Source organism: Spinacia oleracea, chromosome 1, assembly GCF_020520425.1.
Source record: "Spinacia oleracea cultivar Varoflay chromosome 1, BTI_SOV_V1, whole genome shotgun sequence".
Lineage (NCBI taxonomy): Eukaryota > Viridiplantae > Streptophyta > Magnoliopsida > Caryophyllales > Amaranthaceae > Spinacia > Spinacia oleracea.
Window position 1 is genome coordinate 97,189,078 of NC_079487.1, and position 24,446 is coordinate 97,213,523.

General features: G+C 36.9%; 1 protein-coding gene and 1 long non-coding RNA gene across 6 annotated transcripts; one reads left to right on the forward strand and one right to left on the reverse strand.

Moving 5' to 3' along the window:
- Positions 1 to 84: 84 nt before the first annotated feature.
- Positions 85 to 15,702, forward strand: LOC110793627 (uncharacterized). Of its 5 annotated transcripts, none has more exons than XR_002534730.2 (6): positions 85 to 268; positions 4,426 to 4,491; positions 4,854 to 4,976; positions 14,167 to 14,250; positions 14,630 to 14,671; positions 15,357 to 15,702. It is a non-coding gene; the product is annotated as an uncharacterized lncRNA (long non-coding RNA). The 5 variants fall into 5 exon arrangements; XR_008928025.1 differs by having other exon boundaries at positions 4,443 to 4,491; XR_008928023.1 differs by lacking the exon at positions 4,426 to 4,491 and adding an exon at positions 10,322 to 10,492.
- LOC110793626 (3-ketoacyl-CoA synthase 19) lies at positions 11,978 to 13,842 on the reverse strand. The gene has a single exon (XM_021998524.2). The coding sequence runs from the start codon at positions 13,562 to 13,564 to the stop codon at positions 12,197 to 12,199; it is 1,368 nt and encodes a 455-aa protein (XP_021854216.1). The 5' UTR covers positions 13,565 to 13,842; the 3' UTR covers positions 11,978 to 12,196.
- Positions 15,703 to 24,446: the final 8,744 nt, after the last annotated feature.

Consider the following 24,446-nt stretch of genomic DNA (forward strand, 5'->3'; position numbering starts at 1 on the left):
TTTCAAAAGTCCGTTTCTCGGAAAAAAAAAAAATGAGTTATAAAAGAAAACTTTTTGGCTAATTTGCCGCATCTGCATGAGACACGAGAGTAGCGCATTTAGTATACCGGACCCTTCACTTTCTCTTTCTAAAAGTGGTCGCGCCACGCTGCCAAAATCGCCATTACTAATGTCAATGCTTCAAAATACCCAGAAATTTATCCTCTTTTGCTTCTTTCAATGCCAACATGTTTCCCAGATTTTTAAATCTTGCCGAGTTATCAACTAGGTATGAATAATATTCTTCTAATTTGCTCTATTTCTTTTTTGTTTCTGATTTTGATGCATGTAGACATGTAGTTGATTGCATGACGGGGGCCGGGGTTTTGATGACGAATTGCATGATGTGGGGTTTTGCATTCTTGTGGAATTGCTTGATTTGTTTACTGGTGCTGTGGATTATTATGAATTTTGAGTACTGGTGCTTTCAATTTTGGGTTAGTTGATGCAATGTTGAAATACTTGTGAATTTTATGACATGATATTTTGATATTTCCATGGTTCTGAAATTGACAATTATTTTCTGGTTCTTCTGTTTTGTTGATGTTCTTTTATGAATTTGTTGCAGATAGTTTAAGTATTGATTTTCACGATTATTATTTGATTTTTTTTTTATTTCTTTATTTAGCCATTGCCTCTTAACTGACTAATTCTTTCTCCGCCCTATTAAACTTCCCGTTTCTACTTATCACGAGCTTCTAGGAAAGAAATTTTAGCAGGGTTTGGTTTAATCAAAGGTGAGTAAAAGTGGGAAGGTAAGACTCCTTATATTATCTAAACTTAAAAGGAGTATGAACTTACATGAAATTGTCTGAAATTCACTATAACATGAACTTGTCCGAACTTCTCTTGTTTGGACTTGTCTTAACTCATCGTAACTTATTTTGTTTGAAATAAGTCAAACTGATCAAGGCCTAAGAGGGTCGAAAAAAGTATTTTATTCCATGGACCCACCCACAATGAGAAGTGGGAAGTTTAATAGGTACAAACATTTGGTTAGAAATGAAAAGTTTAATGGGGTACAAACATTTTCTAAGAAATGTGAGGTCTAGTAGGAGACTAAGGGAGTTTGCAATACTAGAATTGTTTTAATGAAGTTGGATGAGAGGGATAATGATTCATTAGCAGAGAATTGATCAAGAGTGAATAGTTTAATTATCTTATTAAGAGCCCAGGATTCCAGGAAGCAGAAATTTGCTGTTGTAGGTTGATAGTGGGTGGAAAACTACAGTCTTTTTGTCGCTACTCGGAAAACTGGGGTTTATTTGGTGATTGATGAATAAATTTCTGAATTACAATGGCGATATTTGTCCAGAATTTCTTCTCGTTACAAAGTAATTGGCACACAGGTGCTTCTAAGACACCGGAGCTCATGGCAGCAATTCCTTCTGTGCTAGAGAAATTGGGCACTCGGATTTTTTCCCCCTAATCAAATACTTTCTAACTAATTAATACCACCAATTTGGTTGAGTTAATGAGCCAAATGACACTTATAGTTTCTCCGAAGTGAATGCCAGTGAACTTGGTAAAGTTCTGGAAGCTCCTGGGGCAGAATCCTGTTTGTGTTGTTGCTCTTTGTGACATGGGGTGTGGATGCAGGGAAGGGTCCTCCACGAGTCCATGGCCCCTCTTTGGGGTTCTTACATCCTTTATCTCTTGTCACCTGTGCTAGCTAGGTACAATCTTTTAAAACTATATTCATGTCAACAAGTACACAATAGAAAATCCCACGACTAGTAATTTGTCCGCTTGAAGCCACATTCATTTATTTTCTACAAAGGAACTCTAAAGAGCAGTACATTTATATTCCAAATCACAAGTCCTTCCAAAAGTGAAAACTATGATGTAAGTTTGGTGGTGTTAATGGCTAGTGGTCTGTACTCCATGTATGGTGGATGCCACGTCTACCATCTTGACTATGCACATACGCCCCTGCTCCTGGTGAAGTTGCAGGGGTATATGCTAATGTAAATAGATTACCATCCCTATATCAGTACAAGAAACAGGAACCATCTCTAGTTATTTTTTCCCTTGATGGAACCCTAATTAGTTACTCCATCACTTAACTATCATGGAAACTACTTTGTTAAAAAGCCAGTGCTAGGATATTAATAGCATGGTGATGAACTAATTTCTTAGTATGAGTAACAAGAAAATCTTCTCTGCAATTAGCCAACGCTAAATTTTTGCAGAAAGCTACTTTCCTGAAAAAGTACCTAATTTTGTAAAGGCTTCAGGGTTGTGTGAGCCAAGTGGGTCTAGCTCAAGTACAATGTTAGATCAGGGTGAGTATGCACTGAGACTCTTTACCTCTGTACCGGTGGTTTCTACTAGTCCCTTGATCTGAAAGGCAATTGAAAAGCCTGCTGTTTGAGGGTTTTGTAAGGAAATCTATTTAGGGACGGAGGGTTACTTGGGATCAGGATGTGAAAGGGAGTTATTGCTCCTTATCCCAACACAAGTCACTTGAGGTATCAACAAAGTGATGCTTTTGGGCAAGTCCCTTGCACAAGTTGCTAGTTGACTTCATGGGGAAGTGTTTAAATCTCAACAAATCTGAACCAGTTAGACGATGAGCTTTAGATGGTAATTCTTGCTCAACATTGATCCATTATAAGTTTTCTAACTTATAAAAATTGAAATAGCACGTCGAGGATCTTCTAAACATTTTGGTAGTTGATGCTCTTTTGCGAGAGCTGTGGAGGACAATCTTAACGAGGCAGAAAGAATGAAAGTGCTGAGAGATCCCATATGCAATTTACTGAAAGTTGAGGGTATTGGATGATGATAAGAAAAGATGTTATGGGTTTGAGTCTTTGAGATTACCCCAAACCTTAGAATAGCTGTCTGCAAATTGGGTAAACTTAAAGGAAAAGGAATAAAATACAATAGATTGATTACCAATTTTTTTTAATGACGGACCATAATGAACTATGTCATTTTGCAAAGCCAAAAACATGTGTGGAATTTGTAGCAGAGTTTGTAAAACATCCTTTGAGATAAACCTTCACGCGAACTTTGTGCCTTGCCTCATAGATTTCTCCTTGAATTTGATATTCTAGATCCTCTTTCTGTATGGAAGCCTGTGACTTCTGTCTTCTATTGTGTATGTGTTATGAAATGAACCATCTTTTGTCTACTAAAAATACAGTGACATGTCATTTTCTCCCTTTTAGGTCCAATGTATTGTCTATTGGATCAGTGTATCACGCTCGTCATTGTGTATCCCGCATTTGTCAATGAGTTGATGTTTTCTCTGAAAACAATTGAAAACAATGCAAATTTGGTTAGGATTCGGAGGTTGGCTTAAGATCCTAAGAAAAATCTTGCTGACTTAAGTTAATCAATACTCCGTATGAATGACACTCCTAAAAAGGGGCTTATTTTAGAATTTAGCATAAATGGAGCTCCGATCAAGTTGATTATCTTTGTTAGGATTTGTTTCAGTGGTGAAAACTTCAGGTTTAAATACTGTTATTTTGTTGAACTCAGCAGATGGTTTGGTCTAATTTCTTCAACCTCTTTGTTTTTTCGCTGCACTACTGTAAGGAATAGGTTGCTATGAATAGAAAGGTGAGGAGTACAAAGCATATGTTGAGAATCATGACACGTGAGAGCAGTAATAATGTTCAATGAGTTTATAAGTTATAGTTGATAACTTGATATCCATCCGTGGCTAGTAATTTTCCTTGCTGATGCCTGACGAGTTTGTGGGACAGTAAATGATTAAAGTGGTTGCTGTATATTTACTGCTTGGCCACTTAGCAGAAACCTATAGCTGTATGAATAAAGATGATCTTTGAGTTTGTCTATGTTTATTCTGTCAGATGCTTTCCTGAAATGTAACGAAGTTATGCGCAATTTCTCTCTAAAGGAACAATGATAGATTGTGTTCTTTGAATAAAATTGTGGCTTGCATGTTAAGCGCTCTAGGTTAAGTTATGAGTAATGTTGAGATTAGGGCTTTGTCCTTTTCACCAAACCCCTTGTAGAACTTATTTGATCTTACTTCACCTTAACTTATGTCAACTTATTGGATCTTTGTTGTAGTTGCGATATGAGTACGGTGGTCATTATCTTAACTTTCCTACTTATCTCAACTTATTTTTATTAAATCAAACTTCTTTGAGGTGAAGGGAAGAAGGCCTGGGAATGAGTTGTAAGTACAAACACATCATGACTATCAAAAGACTGCTTGAATCAATGAGGTCGACATCATGGTTGCATATTTTTTTTCCTTTTTCAAATCTATATAAGGGGCTAAAATTGCTTAATGTGAATGTGAACCCTGCATGATGCAATCAAGGAACATGGTATTAATGTCTATAGTTATAAGTTATAATAGTTTCCAAAATAATGAGAACTCTCTTTCTTCTCTTATTTAAGGTCTAATCCTTCCACAGACTCCCATGCATGAACAAGGGGCACTGGTAACGCTGTAACGCACACCAGGTTGCTTGACTGGCTTCCAAGCTCATACTGAAACTGATTACTTTTTTCTTGAATTGATCAATTCATAATCTTCAACCAGTTGGATTAATGGATCATCCGGTTGAAAATGATAAAGAAGCACATGATCAATGCTATCCAACTGGAATGAAGTAATCGAATCATAATCAATCTGCATTTCGTAATTGATTCAAAAAAGAAAAGAGAAAAAAAGGAAATCTTTCTTAGCTATGTAGTGCCAAGACTGCCAACAAGGGCATTAATTTTATTTTCCTAACATTCTTATTGATTATATTTATCTTTTTTGGAGGGTGGGGCTGGTTGTTTTGGGTACCGTGCTTCATTCATATTGTTGTTTTTTGCAGTGGAGGTGGTAATTCACATAGCTGCAATTCTATGGCCATGGACATTAACTGAAAGCATCTGGTGACTCTGGTCACTGGCATATAGCTACAGGAGGAGCTCGCAGCTGAATATTCTTTCATGAGGTAGGCCAAAAGCTCTATAAAGAACCTTGTATTTGAGAAGTCCATTATATTCCTCACTTTACCTTAATTAAGTACTCAAAGGCCTTATGTGGTTCGCTTGAGGGCTCATTTTCGTTGGGTCATGGCCTCATTGGGACCTCTATGGTAAATACCCCTTGAATTTTATTGCAATTTGCAACTGTGTTCATGACCTCCTTTTACCAGTTGTCATGGACTTTTTTGCCTTTCGACATGTACTTGAAAGTTTTCTTGAAAGACACCGCCCGGGTGTAATCGTGGAACTAAATCAAGGCCATGGTGTTTTATATCCATTTCTATCATTCCGAATACAGGTGATTTTTAATATGTTTAAAATCACATATTGAACGTCATAGATTGTTATGTTACTGCAGAAGTTACTTTTCCTTCCATCTGTTCTTCTTATTTAGAATCTGGGAGAAAATTAAGAAAAAATGAATCTAATTGATAAAAATGCGTTAGAAGTACAAATATTCTACTTATTGCATTTATTGGTGGTATGTAATGTTTCAATAGGCGAAAAAATAAATTAAAAATAAAAAAATTAGACCATGCATTAATGAGAGATGTGAAATAGTTAATGTTATGGGGTCAATAATTAATAAAATGGTATTTTCGTAAAATTTGCATGCTCAATATGGAATGATTGTTGTGATTTACAATTGTAAATTTTTTAAATTTTCATTACGGGTAATGGGAAGAACTTTTAGTTACGGAGGGAGTATATTGTTAAAGCCGTTGAGTGTATTGATACTACTACAAACATTTTATATCTCCAAAGATTAACAAGGTGAGGTTCTAAATCGCATATTTTATGATAAAATTAATCTGCAAAACCGTTGATTTTCAATGATGAACAGTAGAAAATTCCCAACATCTCAAATCATGACGCTATTAGTGCAAAGTGTGACCTTAGTCATTATGTCCACAAGGTGCATGCTTTCGCACATCATGGCAGTTACTGATGGTGCATTCTATTCACCTGATGTTCACTTATATTTTCATTATTTTTTCTAAACTTATCTTATGTGAACTTATCAAACCTTATTTTAGCTATAAATTATACTTGGTCAACGCTTATTTTTGCTCCGGACTTATCTTCTCTAAACTTAACCTTAACTTACTGAACTTATGTGAACTTTTTTTTCCTGAAATAAGTGGAAATAAGGTGAACAGAACAGAGCCTGAGTTAGGCTATGAACAAAAAACAATTTCTAAACGTATATGTCAGGGATGGTTGGTTGGGTAAAATGAAAAGGATTCCGTTTCATTCTTTTGTTTGGTTGGACCTTTTTGAACGTGGAATCGACAGCATGGGTGTATTCTTGCTCCTTTAGCACACCGGAAAACTCGGTGGATGTTATACTGGGAAATAGTTGATTACTTGATTGTCTTTTAATGTATAGAGGATGTCGTTTACCATAAAAGAGAATGTTGCAATTCATGCAACTGGTCTCTAGTACAAACATGATGTATCATGTTTATACCGTTTCTTGAACACTAGGGGTTTCAACTTAGTTGCAATTTTTTTCCTTCTTTCTGAATTTGTTTATGCCTCGTTGAGAGGGTACAATTCACGTAAAAACTAAAAAGGAGTTAAGACTTATGTTATAGCTGTGCATTTTCCATTTGATATGTTAAGGGTTAGTTTTAATTCCGTCTTGTTCGTGGTGGTTTATTATGTACTTGCCTAAGGAGAGGGAGTATTATAGGTAGTCCAATAAAATTCTTTTAGTAGTATTTTGAGGAGGAAGCTGGAAGACAAGTGAGTTACTCAGTCCCAATATAATTCTGTTAGTTGTTTTGAGGAGGAAAAACTATATAAATAGAGCTGACTAAAGAGACAGAGATAAGTTATGCTAAATGTTGACCGAAGAATTCCCCATTACGATTGGAGTGCATCAAGGTTCCGCACTTAACCCGTTTCTTTTTGCTATAGTTATGGACGAGTTGACGAGGTCAATTCAAGATGGTATACCCTGGTGGATGATGTTTGATAATGATATTGTGTTGATTGATGAAACAAAAGGAGTGGAAAGTAAGTTGGAGTTATGGAGAAAAACTTTGGAATTTCGGGGTTTTTGGATGAGTAGAAATAAGACGGAATATATGGAGTGTAAGTTTAGTGGAGTCCAAGACAGAGAGACAGGGGCGATTACCTTAGATGGGAAAATTGTCCAAGGCTCTGAAATGTTCCGTTGTTTAGGATCTATTATCCAGAAGGATGGGGAATTGGATGGCGATGTGGCTCATAGAATCAAAGCAGGTTGGTTGAAGTGGAAAAGTGTCACGGGGTTCCTATGTGATCCAGGCATGCCCCAAAGATTGAAGGGAAAATTTTACCGCACGACAATGAGACCGGCGTTGTTATACGACACGGAATGTTAGGCAGTGAAACATTGTCATGTGCATAAGATGAATGTGGCAAAAATGCGCATGTTACGTTGGCTGTGTGGGCATACAAGAAAGGATCGTTTGAGGAATGAGATTATTAGGAAGAAAGTAGGGGTTTGCACCGATTGAGTTTAAGATGATGGAAAATCGTTTAAGATGGTTTGGGCATGTAAGCAGAAGATCAAGTCATGCCCCAGTTAGGAGGCTAGAAGGGTGGCAAAGTGATAGAATTGCAAGGGGTAGGGGAAGACCTTAGAAAACTTGGAGGAAGGTGATTGAGCACGGTATGAGCTTTCTTGGGATTGAGAAAAATATGACGTTGGATACGACACAGTGGAGGGAGAGAATATGAGAATATACATTGATGACTTCATTTGACTTATACAACTTCCATTTTGACTCTTCTTACTTCTTACTTTTACTTATTTATTTATGTTTTTATTTATTTATGTTTTTATTTATGTTTTTATTATTATTATTATTATTGTTTTTTTATTTTTGAAATGTACTTATTTTACATATTTATTTATTTATTTATTTATTTTAAACTTTACTTATTTTTATTATCCCTTATAATATTTTTTCTGTAATATACTCCCTCCGTCCCAAATTAGTTGTTACACTTAGCTTTGCACAAAGTTTTAGGTGATAAGTGGTTGTTTGGTTATCAATTGTTATTTTATTGAAAAAGTAGATGTGATAGGAGTTAGTGGGGTATTTTTTTTAATTGAATGAGAGAGGGTGTGGGGACAAAAAAACATTTAGTGGGAAGAGAGAGACAATATAATAATTGTGGGGTCATTCCTAATTTAGAAGTGTAACAACTAATCTGGGACGGACGAAAAAAGAAAGTATAACAACTAATCTGGGACGGAGGGAGTATATATATATATATATTTTTTTTTTCTTTTTCTCCCCTTATCTTACTTTCATTAATTCCACTTTCTCCCTCTTCCTTGTTTATTCTTTTAACTTCCCGCTCCTTTCTGGTTTGATTGGTGACAATGACGATCTCCTACGACGATTCATGTTAGCCGACCCCAAAACATTTTGGGATTAAGGCTTTGTTGTTGTTGTTGAGAGTTTTCCGCTAGTATTATTTTGCATTTTGCGAGAGAAAAAGACCCTCAAATACTTGTAGAGTTGTAGCTATCCGTTTTCCAGAAATCAATCACGTTTATTTTCTTCTTCCATTAATCTTAATCTTCTTACCTGAAAATCTGTCCAGCTATCTTGATTCATAGCGAGTCATCACATGAAAATGGTTACCAAGATAATTGAAGGATACACTATAGTTAGGTGATACTCTAATATGATTAGTTTAAAGGATGAACCAGAGAATGTATCAGTGACATTCTAGAATCTTCTAGGGATGCACTAGGACCAAAGAGTTACGAGTAGAGTTATGGAGTACCTAGTGGTCCTAGTATATGGCTTAAGTGATGACTAAATAACTAAATTTTGGGATAAAAGCTATGCTGATGAATGAGTGATCATCCTAGACAATGGAGAAGTAATGGAAATCAACGTAGTTAGAATGGAAGGATCTCAGGAAAATTGTATGATAAAAAAGTTAGCAGCTATGAGAATTGAGGAGGCGTCTGGATGCCTTGATAAGATGTCAAAATGGCGTGGTGATGGATTCTTAGAGAATGGAGATCTAATTTTCTTTCTCTTCCCTTGCCTTGTCTTTCCTGCCCACTTCTATTGTTTCTCTGCCTTTCCAACCTTTTCCTTTTGCTTTTCCTGCTATTGCTTGAGATTTTTAGTTTCATTGCGCTTCTATTGGAAAGTGGAGGTACGCTGTGTACATCTCAAACTCACTATACTCCACAATCAACAGTGTTCTGAGGTATTGTTTGTGGTGCTGGTGGTTGCGGCTGTGCTGGAGGTAAATCTTATCTTTCTGGCAGTCTGTTGGTAGTGAACCTCCCTTTGTTTGGCTACGGCTTTACTAAAACCATCAACGTGGAACCATAGACTGTTTGCCCGGAGTGTGGTCAGATGGTTCCTTACCTTAGCAGGTTGAGGTTCGTAGAGAAGATGTTTACTAAGACTCGCAAAATACATTTTTGGAAATATGGTGGTACTTGGAAAATCCCAGGATTTGGTTTGTGGCAGATAATGGTTATTACATTGTGTTTGCTTTCCAAGTTTCATTAGTTAGGACTTAGGAAAAGAGGTTGTACAAGGAAAGGTTGCAAGAGGGTAGTTATTATTGAACATCTACCCTCTATCTTTTCCGGTCCTGCTCAATTTAATTTTCTATTATGAGTCACATGAAGAACACATAATCATAAATTGCTGTTTGGACCCTCCAACAGCTTTGGCAAGTGGCAACAGATGACTAATCATTTGTTTTTTTTTATTAAAAAATAATGATGTTGTACTCTCTTTTATTTTTTGTCGGGCTTCAAATGCCGTTTCTCTTACTTTGTGTTCACCCCTTTAAGTTGATTAGTCGAAAGCATTCACTCTATAGTTATGCTTTCAGAGAGGGACAACTAATGTGACATGTATGGCACCCTTCTGTAAAAGATTGATTTAATTTTTTAGTGGCCTTATGATACTTGGTGTGATTGTGCCAATGCAATTATAGTTAACTGTTGTTCCATTTTTAGTCATTTGCCAATAATCTCAAATTAAAAATTTACGTAGCTATTTGGGCAATGGTTACGAGTGACTATTTTAAAGGGCCTTCTATGAGTGACTATTATAAAAGATGTATACGGGTTGAGACTATGGTGGTCGGGAGTTGTACCAATACAGAAAAAGATGTATAGCTAAAAAGCTGGTTATCTTCCGGGAGGTTGGAAGGGATTTTGGGTTAGTTGTTGACGAGGCTATGTTAGAGAGAATCTCTTATCGCACCAGAAGTAGAAAAAAGTAATTTATGTTTTTTTAATTCAAGGGAAAACACTTGTTTTTTGTAGGGGGGTGCAAATGTTCTGCCCTTGCTGAAATCTGAACTACCATTTGGACTGTAGGTTGTTGCCCAACAGCTAAGTATGGTATTGCTAAGAGATCTCATCAAGAAAAACAACCTGACTGGAATTAGCTGTAAGAACCAGAATTTGTTGCCAACATGCGAATATTTATAACCGGTATGAGGAGCTTCACTTTTAATATCTTTTGAGTGAGTAAATACAGGATTGATAGCAATGGCCTTGTGAGGAAGTTGTGATGACTGTATTGTTTCAAGTATTACAGCCTCTATTAATACGGCCTTGAGTCAGGATTGGTTGCAATTTCCAATTAAGCTAGGAAGTTGCGGTGATTAAATTATGTCAATTATCTCTCTTTATTATTTTTGTTGTAAACCTTGTGACTACTTTTATTAGGGTACTGAACTTGTGGTGACTTGTGGTACTAGTACCACGTTGACCTACCACCATAATGCACATTATTTTCCCTCAACTAAACGGAGGTGTAATTTAATTTGGCTGAGAGATGTCAACCTCTAACCATAGTGTTTGCACTGAGCCTTTTACTCTATTCACATAATGACTTGTCAAGCAGTTAAGACTGTTTTGATGATAGTTGTCTTTCCAAGTTGTGTTGGAGCATGTTATATATTCCGTACATTCAGGGAATGAGTTATTGCTTAATTCCATCTTATCTCCTATTACCTTGACCCTCCTTATTGCTTTGGTGGTTTTAGACAAAGACTTGCTTCATATTACCTCCGTTTCGAAATGATCTTTACACTTTCAACTTTTGTCTGTTTCATAATGTTCTTTACATTGTGCTTTATGCTATTTTTGGAGATGAAATTTAACTATCTTGCCCATTTTACCCTTTTACTTTTACAACTTTCAACTTACTCTATTTTTTTCTTACACCCACCCATCTTTTTACACATTCTCTCTTACTTTGCCTATATATTTTATTATATTCATCCACCTTTTTACACACTCTCCCTCTTTTGTCTTAATATTTGTGTAAATAGTAACCATAAAGATCATTATGAAACAGAGGTATTATGTGATATGAACAGTTAAATAGTAATGATTATCTCCTATTTATTTGGAAAATGGAAACTATGATTTTTGTTACTGTTCAGCCAACTAGTTTAAGATTCCATTGATTTTCATTAGATAGCACCAGGGCTTAAAGCCTTGAAGTATGGTGGTTATGATCCAGCAAGGTTATTTTTGTTTTGTTCCTAATTTTAGGAAGTAAATCAAAGTCTCACGAATTTGTGTAGGGTGAACAAGACGGGACCCCATCGGCATAGCCACATTTTAGGTAAGAATTGAATCCGAGGACTTACATATTAGGGACTGAAGTCAGGGTTGGTGGATGGGCAAAGGTGCCAGTTTCAGGAGGGGTTAGAGGTGAGAAGAGGAGGGAGGGCGGGGGTGGGGGGGTTGAGAACCTAGTAAGCTATTACCCTTATTTGGTAGTCATGTAATAGTCTACCCAACTTTTTAAATGATAGTTCTTACTTCTAAGTGTGGTCTCACAATTGCTAGAAGATCTGTCTCTAAAGGGATGTTTGGCACTTGGTGGCGCTAACTAATATTGAAACATGGTGATAAGGTTGTTCTTCGAGAAATTACTAACAAAACATCGAGGTTCTCTAAATATAAAACCAATCAATGACTTTTTTCTCTTTTTTATGTGGGGGTAGGGGTGATTTCAAAAAAATCAAAATAGTGTAAGAATTACATGGACCTATAACCAGAATAGGATGGTCTTATAACCAACAATTTTGCTGTGAACCTAAACTTCTCAAAAGGAAAGACAATTAAAATTAAAGATTAAGAGCAACATAAAATGCTAACAATATTGTTGATTTTTCCTGTCTAGTTCAGTCTAACGAAACTTAGTACTTCATCGTTGATCCAGCTGTACCTTGCCATGAAAGGATTTACAATTTTTTCCGCAGGGTATTCATCTATGCAGTCATCCCAGGCATTCCTGTCCTTCAAATCCCGCATTACCTCCCACAAACAATTGTTGCACTTGAATCCTGCCCCAAGACTGATCATGAGAATCTTATCGCCTTTCTTGAGTCTCTTTTTAGCCTCCATGTAACCCAGAACATACCAGAAGCCAGCGGCTGAGGTATTCCCCCATCTGTGTAGTGTCATCCTAGCAGGTTCCAAATCATAATCACTGAGCTGCAATCCTTTTCCAGTACTATCAATAACTGCTCTACCACCTGGATGTATGCAGAAGTGTTGAATACCAGCCTTGAAATTCAATCCTTTCCCAGCTTTTTCAAGTTCACCCTTTGTCCAACAACTAGATACAATAAAATACCGGATTAGCTCCCAAAGAGGTATGATCCTAGGCACTAGCACCTTAAGATTCTCAGTAAGGGCTTGAGCAGCTGCCTTTGGGAGGTGCCTAGTGAGACAAAATCCAGGGTACCCCTCATCGTCTTCTTTTTGAAAGCAACACTTGTATGCCGCATCGTCTGCTCCAAGGTGGGTTCTCAATAAGTAGTTGAGCTTGATGATAGCACGATGTTTCAAATGTCTGTTGTTTGAGAAGAGCATCGAGCAACCCCCTGTGCGGAACAGGCAGTTGGAGAGCATGAAGGATCGGTCTCTGCCCGTGTACCAGTTTGTTCCCATGGATTCAGTGCTAACAATAATAGCATTCATATTCTTGTGTACTTTAAACAGTTGCTGGACCATATCAATGGCAATGAGGCTTGCACTACAACCCATTCCCGTGACATTAAACGTCTTAATGTCGTGCCGCATCTTGTAACGGTTAACAACCCGGGATGTGAGGGAGGGGATTGTAGCTAGCAAGGAGACGTTGACGATGAGGATATCAACATCTGTTGGGGATATCCCTGATTTATCAAATAGCTTGTCAAGTGTTGCAAAGATGATTTCATCCATCTCCTCCAGGGAATCAGTAAGAGTAGGACTTGCTTCTCTACCTTCAAGGACATTTTTGGGACAGTAAGTTGACTCTCCAATGCCAGAACTCACCATGGTTTTCAACAGGTACCTAAATTCCTCTATACGGAGTCTTTTATTACGGAATACGATGCTGGCACACGATTCAGTGCTTAGCTTCCTATCTTCCGGAGGCTTGAAGCACTCGTAGTGAAGCATGTAGCAGCATTGATCCCTCTTTTTAATGACCCGCTTGCAGAGAAGGTAAGCGATGTACAAGACAGGAAAGAGATAGAGTGCTGTGAGAAGTTCCATGAGAGGAAACAGATAGAAAGAAGAAAGAGATTTGAAAAAAAATGATACACTGATGCTTTTTAAATATATTTTGTGGGAATGGGTGTTGTGTGTTTAGTGCCTCTTTATAAGAGTTATTTAGCATAAATAACGTATTATCTTGTTTCGGTTAACTTTTAGTGTCTTCCCTATCCCTTTCGATCTGTCTGTATCTCTCTCACTAACTCAGGACATGGGCTTGACTCATTATAGATTATGGAAGCATTAATAACAATGCCAACTAACAATTACCCTTGTATTCTTACAGGTCCAGGCTGTTTAATTTCTTATGCCTTCTGTTTTAAGCAGTAAAAAAAGTTTCTCATATTGAACTCTCTCAACAACTCTTCCAGTCTTCCTCCCTCTTAAGAATTTATGTATTTGGTAGACAGTGGCCCACTTTGTATTAATTCTATTAATTATATCCCTAAACTGCAAAGCTTAATCTCCCCCATCCCTTTTTTTCCCATTCCCTTCATTGTTGTTATTTTAGATTCCAGGTATCTGACGTGTATCGGATATGTTCATTACATTATATTATATTGGATAAAACTTTGCTTTGACATGTTTCTGATCTATTGCAGTTTATACTTGAGATTCAGGCTTCTCTATTGGGTAATGTTGCAGAAATAATTAGAAAAGAATGATTGATTGCTACGAGAAGCGAGGTAATCATGAATGTTAGGATTTTTTTTCTTTCTATGGTATAGGCAGAAAGAAATTTGAAATGCTGGATATCTGTACTTAATTTTGTGTTTCTTCTTTTTCTGTGAATCATGAGCTACAAAAGATATGATATACTTATCCTTTTTCGGATTATTTTGCTCTCAAATGAATGTGCCCTTTGTGATTATTGACTTGGTCCTGTGTAGTGATTTTATTACAGACAAATGTCTTTATTTACTGTCAGAACTGTCATCATTTAGATCATGGCAGTAAATATAGTAAGAAATGCCCTCTCACAACTGAACTTTGTAATTGGCTGCTTAAAGATTTTACTGTGTGACTATTAATTTGCAGATTATTTCTTTTTACTGCTTTTTGCAGAGTTAGCAGCCAACCAAGCGGGCATCAACCAACTCATATTTGGTAAGTTTATTTACTGCTATCTCTATCGTTGTTCCTCCTTTGGCCACTACGCCTAATGGAACCCCCAAAAGGTAGCTAAGTAATTCCTTGTTATGTCACCCTGGACATTCCAAATTAAGTGCACTTACATTTGTAGGTATTCTATACTCGTTTGCTATTACGTATAATTTTCAAGCAAGTCCCGTCTTCTGATGGATTTGTTTCGGGAAGTAGCTTGTCCTTTTGTATGTGTATTGACTATTGACAAAGGGAGGGAGTCATTCTGGTTGACTGGTGACTGGTGACTGGTGAACAACCCCCCTCCCCAACGCCGCAGCCTTAAATCCTTAAGAAAGATACACACCTTCCTGTTATAGAATTTGTTTTACTTTAATTAATGAGGTACACTAGGTTAATAGGTGGTTGTGTGTCTTCTTCTTCAAACGATTGTCCTAAATCCTAATCATACAATGTATTAATAGAAAAATGACACGTGAATACACATGAATATTGCGTTTTCTAGTGCGTTTTCTAGAAGGTTTTGGCTAGAGCTAGGAGCGAGTACCGAACTATATATTTTAAAATTTAATTTTCAACTCCTTTCCTTTATCTATCAGCGATTTGGCTAATAAAAACTGCTATGTGCTTTTTAACCAAGGATGTGTAGTTGTGTACTATTGACACCAGTTAAACTCGTCTGTTGCAGGGTGTTGAAGAATAAGGATGACATAACCTAAAGGTTCAATTGCAGATCTCTCTTACACAACTATCAGGAAACAGACCTTCCTTTCTTGGCAAGAATTTCGGATAATGAACGAGTGACTTTACAGTTTACAGTCCTTAAAAATTCGGTTGTCAACCCTTCAAAATGTACCATAATGCTGCAGTCTTATGTTGTACCCATGTATACTTGTACGAAGTATTAGGTGTAACCATGAGTTTTTTTTTTTTTTTTTTTTTTTTTTTTCTCATTTGGAAATCATTTCATATTCTCCGAAAAAACTAAATAAACTTTTGGGTACACCTAGCTTTAAGTGTACCCGATTATAAGACGGAGATGCACAGACTAAAGTCGGATAGTCCAATCAGAGATTAATTTAACGTTGCGTAAGTAGGAATTTTTATTTTCCTTTTATGAATCTGCTACCTACTGCAATAAATTAGGGCAATAAATGTTAGAGATGGGTGATTAAATAGCGAAAATGAGTGAACACATCTCTTTTTCATATCTAACTCCATCAACAATGAATAATTTTCATAAATTACACTCCCAACCAAAAACTACATTTGCGGAACATTAAAGCCATTCTTTTTATTTTTAAGAATAATAACACACATAGAACTATAAAAGTGTACTACTTAATAAAAGTTCATTTGAAACTTAATGGAATTTTATAGACTTGTCAATTCTTGTCCTTTTCTTATAGGTTCATCTTATTCAATGTTTAGTTGGGAGAGGAGATGTGAACTTAAAATTTTGTGGAGTATAGAAATAACTTTCCCATGGTTTATTAATTTAGCGTATTCGAATGATGAACGATGAGGGAATTGGAATATTCATAGCATATTTTAATAAATGTTTGTGTACGTGTCACGAAGAGTGTAGTAGAGATCATCCTCATCATTCATCAATATCAATAATATTGAGGTGACCAATTCAAACAATGGTGAGAGATACCTGAATTGAATTGGGACATATCACATATGACCTTACCTTAGGAAACGATTAGACTAGGCAACTGTTTAGTCTCTTGTTTGATTTATTTTTCGGATTTGTTTTGGATCCCGTGAATGAACAAGTACCGAACACAATAGATATAGATGGATCATGGATGTAAGAACTTGAACAAAATTGGAGAAGCCATTTTTGGCAATGAAGTCAAAATTAGATGAAAACAAGCTCCCAAAATGTAATGAAACAACAATTGTCTTCCTCACCTTAACGTAGAACATGCATATATAAATACTTAATTAGTATGGCCACTTTCCGCCAAAAAAGAAAAAAAAGAAATAGTATGGCCCTTAATTACTTTCCAAAGGGAAAAAAACAATTATTTTAGCATGCCTATAAAATACTATGAAGGATAAATTTCTCTTAGACAAAAGGAATAGAAAAACAAAACTACTCCCGGAAGGTTCTACTCAAAACTAGACTAGAAAGAAATTAACTTTACAAGTTCGAGAATCATATGACAATAAGGGGAATAATTCTTTATCTTTATACTTCATTTGTTCATAAATACTCGCAACGTTGGTAATTTTACACTATTCACATATTCCACTTTGTCTATTATTGGTGATTTATATGTCAACTAAAAAATAGTTATGTGAGATCTTGTTAGATTCGTCTCAATACGTACTTTAAAAATATCAACTTTTCATAATTTTTTCTTGAAGAGAATTTAAGATATTGATGATCTAAATTGTGCATTGGCATGCGTAAAAGTGACAAACGTTGCGAGTATTTATGAATGGAGGAAGTATTAAAACTATTAACTCTCTCATCTTTTATCGACGTGGGACACTTAAATGTGTTGTTTGAGAAGACTATACTTCAACAACTGCGCATATAACCCATTGGTGAATGATGATGCAATAACATAAGCTGCCTTAATAGATTCTTTGAGTATCCAACTTGAATGCAAACCACCCAATTGACCTGATCTAATTAGATGTCTTAGATTTAGAGTTCTTCATACTTAGTCCCTGTTCTTTTTGGATTAATTGTAGTATCAAGACTTATTTGGTAGTTTTGTTCAAGAGCATTCAGTTAAGTTAAGTTAAGTTAAGTTGAGTTCAGTTTAATTCAATTCAATTCAACTTATTATTATTATTATTATTATTATTATTATTATTATTATTATTATTATTATTATTATAATATTATTATTATTATTATTATTATTATTATTATTATTATTATTATTATTACTATTAATTTAAATTATTTATATTTAGTCATTGATTATTAATTTATCAATTATTACGGAGTAATTATTTTTTATTTTTTATTTATTTTTTTTATTTACTATTTTTTCATGAAATGCCCCTGAGTTTTAAGGAAACTCACCAAATGTCATCAGGTTTCAATAATACATAAAAATACCACTATTTCAAAACTCAATACACCAAATAACCCTATTTCAACTTAATACACCAATATCCTTAATGACGTCATCAACCCGATAATCAACCAATTAACGTCTAATTAACCCACCAAATCCCTAATTAACACCCCTAATCAACCCATCCATTAACAAACATAATTAGCTCATCCATTAACCCACCCACTTCTTTTTCTTTTCTCTCTCCCTTTTCCTTCTTCTATTAACCCATCACCGCCCTTAATTCACAAATTGAAAACACCAAATCTGATATTCATCGTCCATATTGTCACACAGCTTAACCAACATTTGAAAACAATAATCAACTCATCCCTAATACATCTATCAACAAATTGAAACAATAATCAAAAGAGATTAAATCTAAAAAATATTAAGTCCGAGGAAAATAAATAAAAAATGCCAGGCCTCAGTGCTGCGAAAATCCCCAAACTTTGAACCTAGACAGTGGAACTGGACTTGTTGAATAACTTGGTAGTTCGAAATCATATTTTTCTGGTTTTTTGAAAGAAATTAGGATTGACCTATATAAGAAATTTTCGAGCTAAGACGACCAACAATGGCATATATCATTAGGAGAAATTGTGAGCTTTGTGTGGGGGAGCGTCGGTGTATTGTCCATCCAATAACGTGTTTCTTTGTTACACTTGTGATACCAAGGTCCACTGCGCGAATTTCCTTGGCGCGCTTCATGTTCAATCTTTGATTTGCCCTAATTGTCGGACAACGGATGAAAATCGATTTTCCGGTGCTGAACTTCCTACTCCGGCGACGATTTTTCTTTTGAGATGAACTGGTGAACTGAACTTAACCAGTAAGACTTTGTTCTTTTGAGTTGAACTGATTGCCGGAGTAGGAAATCAACTTGAAGTAGGAAATCAACTTGAAGTTTACTCTGCAAATGCACTGCACCGTGCACGTATGGAACCTTGGAACCTTGTTTACTCAAATTTGTAAGACAAACAATAAACATACATTATTGCAGGACTCGTTCAACTATACAAGAGAATGTAGGAGGGAGGACAACATAATTTAAGAAAAAAGCTAGGGCGACTTTGAACTCAGTTTCATACTTTTGTTACAAAATAGAAAGTGCGATGAATAACAACCATCGTGCATTTTATGTTATACTGTAATAAGAATTTAAGAGGTGCCAATTGTGTCCTAATGTAGGCTTCCATCAATGGTTTAAATGCAACAACTTCTAGAAGATGCTACATCCTCCTAAGACAAGGGGCACATACTTAAAGGTTGTGCAATACGGAGTACTATCTGAAAAGTTGAAAATCCAAATCTGGGTCCGAAAATGTGGTACCCGAACCAATAACGATCAGTGATTCATTGCCCTCTCCTCATCTCTTCCAATGGGTTTGCACCTTTGCAAAGTGTAAATCGTCCGTTCCGGTTTCAAGTTGCTTGGCTCTCACAAGAAAAGTTCTCAGACTTAATTACAGAGAAGTGGAACAAAGAAACTCCATTACTTCCCCTCCTCAAATCCTTTTCGGAAGAATTGCTAGAGTGGAATAAAAATGTCTTCTACAACATTTTTACAGAAAAGAGATCTCTGATGGCTCGCATCAAGGGGATACAAACTACCCTCTCTTTGAACAGAAACTCTAGCTTAATCAAACTAGAGTCTAAGTTACGAAGGGATCTTGATATTGTACTTAACCAGGAAGAACTTTTATGGTATCAAAAGGTTCGAGTTGACTGGTTAAGAGAAGGCTATGGTAACACCACCTTCTTTCATCTGAGTACTGTCATTCGAATGTGGAAAAATAGAGTTGTTGCTATCAAAAGCGATGATGGTGAATGGCTAAATGAGGATACCCTAGTGAAAAACCATATTGTTAGCTATTTCACAAAGCTCTTCATAGACGAAGGTGGGGTGAACACCTCTGACATTCCATCAGGAATTTGCTCTGAAATTTCCTGAGAAGATTGGGAGAAATTGGTCAGACCCTACACCAAATGTGACATAGACGCGGTGGTAAAAAATATGGGCTCCATGAAAGCCCCCTGTCTGGATGGTTATCAAGCCCTATTTTACCAAAAACACTGGAATATCGTTGCTCCTAATGTATATCAACTTGTCATGAATGTCTTAGAAGGCAAGGGTCTTCCTCCATCTCTCAATGAGACGTTCCTTGTGTTAATCCCCAAAGTGGAAAATCCTGAGCTCCCGTCTCGATTCCGACCTATAGGCCTATGTAATGTAGCTTACAAAATTATTACAAAGGTCATAGTTAATCGAATTAAACCCCTGCTGCCCAAGATTACCTCAAGCACTCAGACAAGTTTCATCTCGGGAAGACAAATCACCGATAACATAGTCATTGTTCAAGAGGTCTTACACACTATGAAACGAAAAAAGGGGGCAAAAGGTTACATGACTATCAAAATAGATTTTGAGAAAGCATATGATCGCCTCAAGTGGAACTTCATCAGAGATACCCTCACAGAGATGAATCTGCCTATTCAAATGATTGAGGTTATCATTGAATGTGTTACCTCACCTTCTATGCGTGTTCTCTGGAATGGTGAGCAAACAGAGGCTTTTACTCCCTCTTGTGGCATAAGACAAGGTGATCCCTTATCTCCATATTTATTTGTCTTATGTAAGGAAAGGTTAAACTATGTCATAGAGGAAGCAGTCATCGGTGGGACATGAAAACCAATCTATGCAAGCAGGGGTGGTCCTCAACTTTCAAACCTATTTTTCGCAGATGATATCATCTTATTCGCAGAGGCATCAGTAGACCGGGCATTGGTGATCCAGGATTGTCTCAACTGCTTTTTTTCAGCTTCAGGGCAGAAGGTGAGTCTCAGCAAATCTCGTGTCTTTTTCTCCCGGTACATGCTACTGGAAGATCAAGAAAACATCAGCGCTGCACTAGAAATGGACACCACAAACGATCTTGGTCTTTATTTGGGTACGCCAACTTTAAATAGTCGAGTCACTCGAGATACATATGCTCACATGTGCGAAAAAATTGATAGAAGACTCTCTGGTTGGAAGTCGACGTATTGTCTATGACAGGACGTATTACTCTAGCAAACTCCACAATCACCTCGATGTCTAATTACTCAATGCAAACCGCTAAGATCCCTCGTAGAGTCTGTGTTGATATTTACAAGCGTACAAGGAGAGTTATTTGGGGCGGAGATGATGAGAAAAGGCGTATACATTTACTGTCTTGGGATACTATTCAGCTCCCTATACATCGTGGTGGTCTGGGGGTTCGCTCGGCTCGACAAGAAAATTCTGCATTCCTCACTAAATTGGGTTGGAGAGTCCTCTCGTAGCCTAATTCTTTATGGTCTAGGGTCCTTCGACATAAATATTGTAAGGGGAGATGTGATATAGATGAAGGAAATAATGCCCTTGGTCCAAGTATGCATTCAATGTTAAGTCTAATAAATGCGGTTCAGTATTAATTAACAAGTTAATAATTCAGTGAGATCAAGTGAGCTGAATGCCTAGCTAGAGGCCGCTTCAGTTCAAGTGGAATTAATGATATTAATCCACAGCTTACTCTTGACTGAACCCGTAGGGTCACACAAATAGTACGTAAACGGATCAAGTATTTAATGGCATTAAATACTCCAACTATGGATATTCGGAATCGACGGATCTTGGTTTCAGTGGGAGCTGAGATCGTCACAGGCAAGAAATGAATACTCCGGAAACGATGATATTGCCGGAAACGGAAATATGGATCGTATCGGAAATATAAATATTATCCAAGTCGTAGATGTTGCCGGAAACGGAAACATGGTACGTATCGGAAAATATTATCGGAAATGGAAATATTGCCGGAATCGGAAATATTGCCGGAAACGGAAATATTGTCAGAATCGGAAATATTATCAGAATCGGAAAATAGTTCCGGAAACGGAAATATTAAATATTTGTTCGAAACGGAAATTAATTCCGGAATCGGAAATATTAAATATTGTTCGTATCGGAAATGAATTCCGGAATCGAGAATTTAATCGGAAGCGCATCGTACGAATTAGCATCGGACGAGGCCTGCCAGACGAAGGCCCAGCACGAAGCCGGGCCATCGCCCAGCAAGCCAAGCGCAACAACCACACGCCAAGCATACGACCAGGCCCAGCGCAAAAGCCAGGCCCAGCCGAAGCTTGGGCGCGCGCGCGGGGCTGCGACGAGTGGGCTGGCGCTGTGCGTGGGCCGCAAGGCCTGCGTGCGGTGCTAGCGTATTACTCGAAGTGTGTTACTCGAATCTTAAGGCTACCGGGATTCGTCATATGATTAAATCTAATCCTAAAAGATTTAGTTTATTTAATTAGAGTCCTAGTAGGATTATAATTAAATGAATTAGTATCCTAATAGGATTCCAAATCCTTTTCCATAACTCTATAAATAGGTGCCTAGGGTCACATATTTACAACGAGTTTTCAAGTATTCAAAGTGAGTTTTGAGAGAAAAATTCAGTCACATATTTGCCTAAAAGTGCCGAAAATAATAGTACCTTAAGGGCGATTCTAGTTGGTCAATCTTAAGGCGGATCCGGACGTGCTGTGGACTATCTACGGAGGGACGACACTTGGAGTCCTAAAGACTTGTTCTTGTTCGGTTCGGGCGCAGCTAGGGAAGGCACCCAACAAAGAGTATGCATCTAAACTATGCTAAATGATTATGTGTAAATAATATGTATTCCTGGCTTAATGGTTGTTTCCGCATGATTTATGAATTGTCATATGTATCATAACCTAACAGTCGTATCAGAGCCTCTTATTATTTTCATAATCTAAATTGCATGAACATGGTTAAATATTACAAATTTGCAAGAATTAAAAGGGGTGATTAATTTTCGTAATTGTTAATTAATTGCAAATTGCGTTTATTTAATTATACGTACGCAGTTTTTCGGCAGTTTCTTCGTTACTCATCCAAATCGAGTGATTTTTGTGTCAATTCCGCATGTAAAAGGCATTCTAAAATTTTGACAAAAATAGTTTTTTTCTGCCGAACCCATAATTCTCAAATTCGAAGCCTAACTATGACTTTTCGGAGGTTTTAGTTTTTCGAATGCAAAATTTCGTAAATTTAAGATGTTAAATTAAATGTTTGCGATTCTTGTTGATAAATCTTGAATTTTTCATTGACCTACTGTATATGTTTAACAAGTTCGAATGCCTAGCCTTGTTAATTATGCAATCTAATTTGTAATTATGATTAATTTGTTGAAAATTAGAATAATTTAGAATTAATTTGATTTTCATAATTAATTATAATTTAATTAGATACCTATGATTAAAAACCACCAAAAAAATTGTAAATTTATGATAAATATTAAATTTTTATGACCTAGACTTGAATCCATGTTAATCGGAAATCAATTGAATAATAAATTTTCGATTTTTCGCCCTAAAATTATGAAATTAATATTATTTATTAATTTGTCATTAATTTTAAATATAAATTTTTTAAATTTTATGCGATTCGCTCATATAACTTGCACGCACAAAGCAATGGACGCTACGTGTTACCCTTAAGGGGTGTTGTATAGTGCGGGCATGTGACGACGAGCAAGGGAGCTCGTCGCCCATGCGGCACGAATGCAATGAGCAAGGCCATGGTGCACGAGCACAAGGCAGCAGCCCTGCCTTGTGTCGTGGGCTATGAGCAATGGACGAATGGGCATGGGCGAAGGCAAGGCACGGCAGTCGCGTGTGGGCAGCAAGCGAGCTGCGCCACAACGCGCACTGCCTCGCGCAAAGCGTGCGGAGCCTCGCGCGCAGCGAGCGCAAGCTCGCGTGCCACGAGTGCTCCGCCCAGCGTCGATGCCTCGCATAGCGAGCGATGGCTCGCAGCATCGAGCGCTGGCGAGCGCGCTGGCGAGCGCTGGCGAGCGCGCACAGCGAGCGCTGGCGAGCGAGCGCAGCGAGCGATGGCGCGCGCGCACAGCGAGCGCAGCGAGCGATGGCTCGCGTGCATCGAGCGCTGGCGGGCGCGCAGCGAGCACCAGCTCGCATGAGGCCTTGCGAAGGAAAGCAGCAGCAGCGATGCGACGCAGCGCATGGGCTGCGCGCACATGGCCAGCGATGGCTGTGTGCGTGTGGCCCATGGGCGTACGTCGCGTAGGGTTGTTGCGTTGCGATTAGATCGTTTTGAAATTTTAATTTGAAATTTTCAGTTTACGTAATTTTAATTAATTTTAAAATTAATAATTTAAATTATTTTCTTGGATTTTAATTTTGAATATTGTAATTATAATAAATTTTATTTATTTTAATTATTTTACTAAAATTAAAATCATGAATTAATTTAAATACGACTGAAATTAAATTAAACTTTTTGGATTCAATTATAAATTTATATGAGCTTTAAATTTTAATTAAATTTGTATGTTTCCGGCTAGACTAGAAATACATTTTTATGTTTAAAATTAGTAAAGCATATGAGTTTATTGGTTTAAGTGGGAGCCCTTTTTAGTCATAAACTCTTGATTAGGTCTACAAATCCTTAAGGTTAAAACAACTTGATTAGAATTAATAAGGACTGAATAATTTGTAGATTATTGGTGCCCTTGATTAATTGCTGCAAATGTTTATGTGATGCATAATGTGTTTTACTAACCAGCTATGTGGGCCATTCATGATAATGAATGGGTGAATGGTATATATTGTATATGTATTGTTTTGCA

Bases quoted from the DNA above. Each gene is read 5' to 3' on its own strand.
- LOC110793626 (XM_021998524.2), bottom strand. From the start codon at position 13,564: ATGGAACTTCTCACAGCACTCTATCTCTTTCCTGTCTTGTACATCGCT.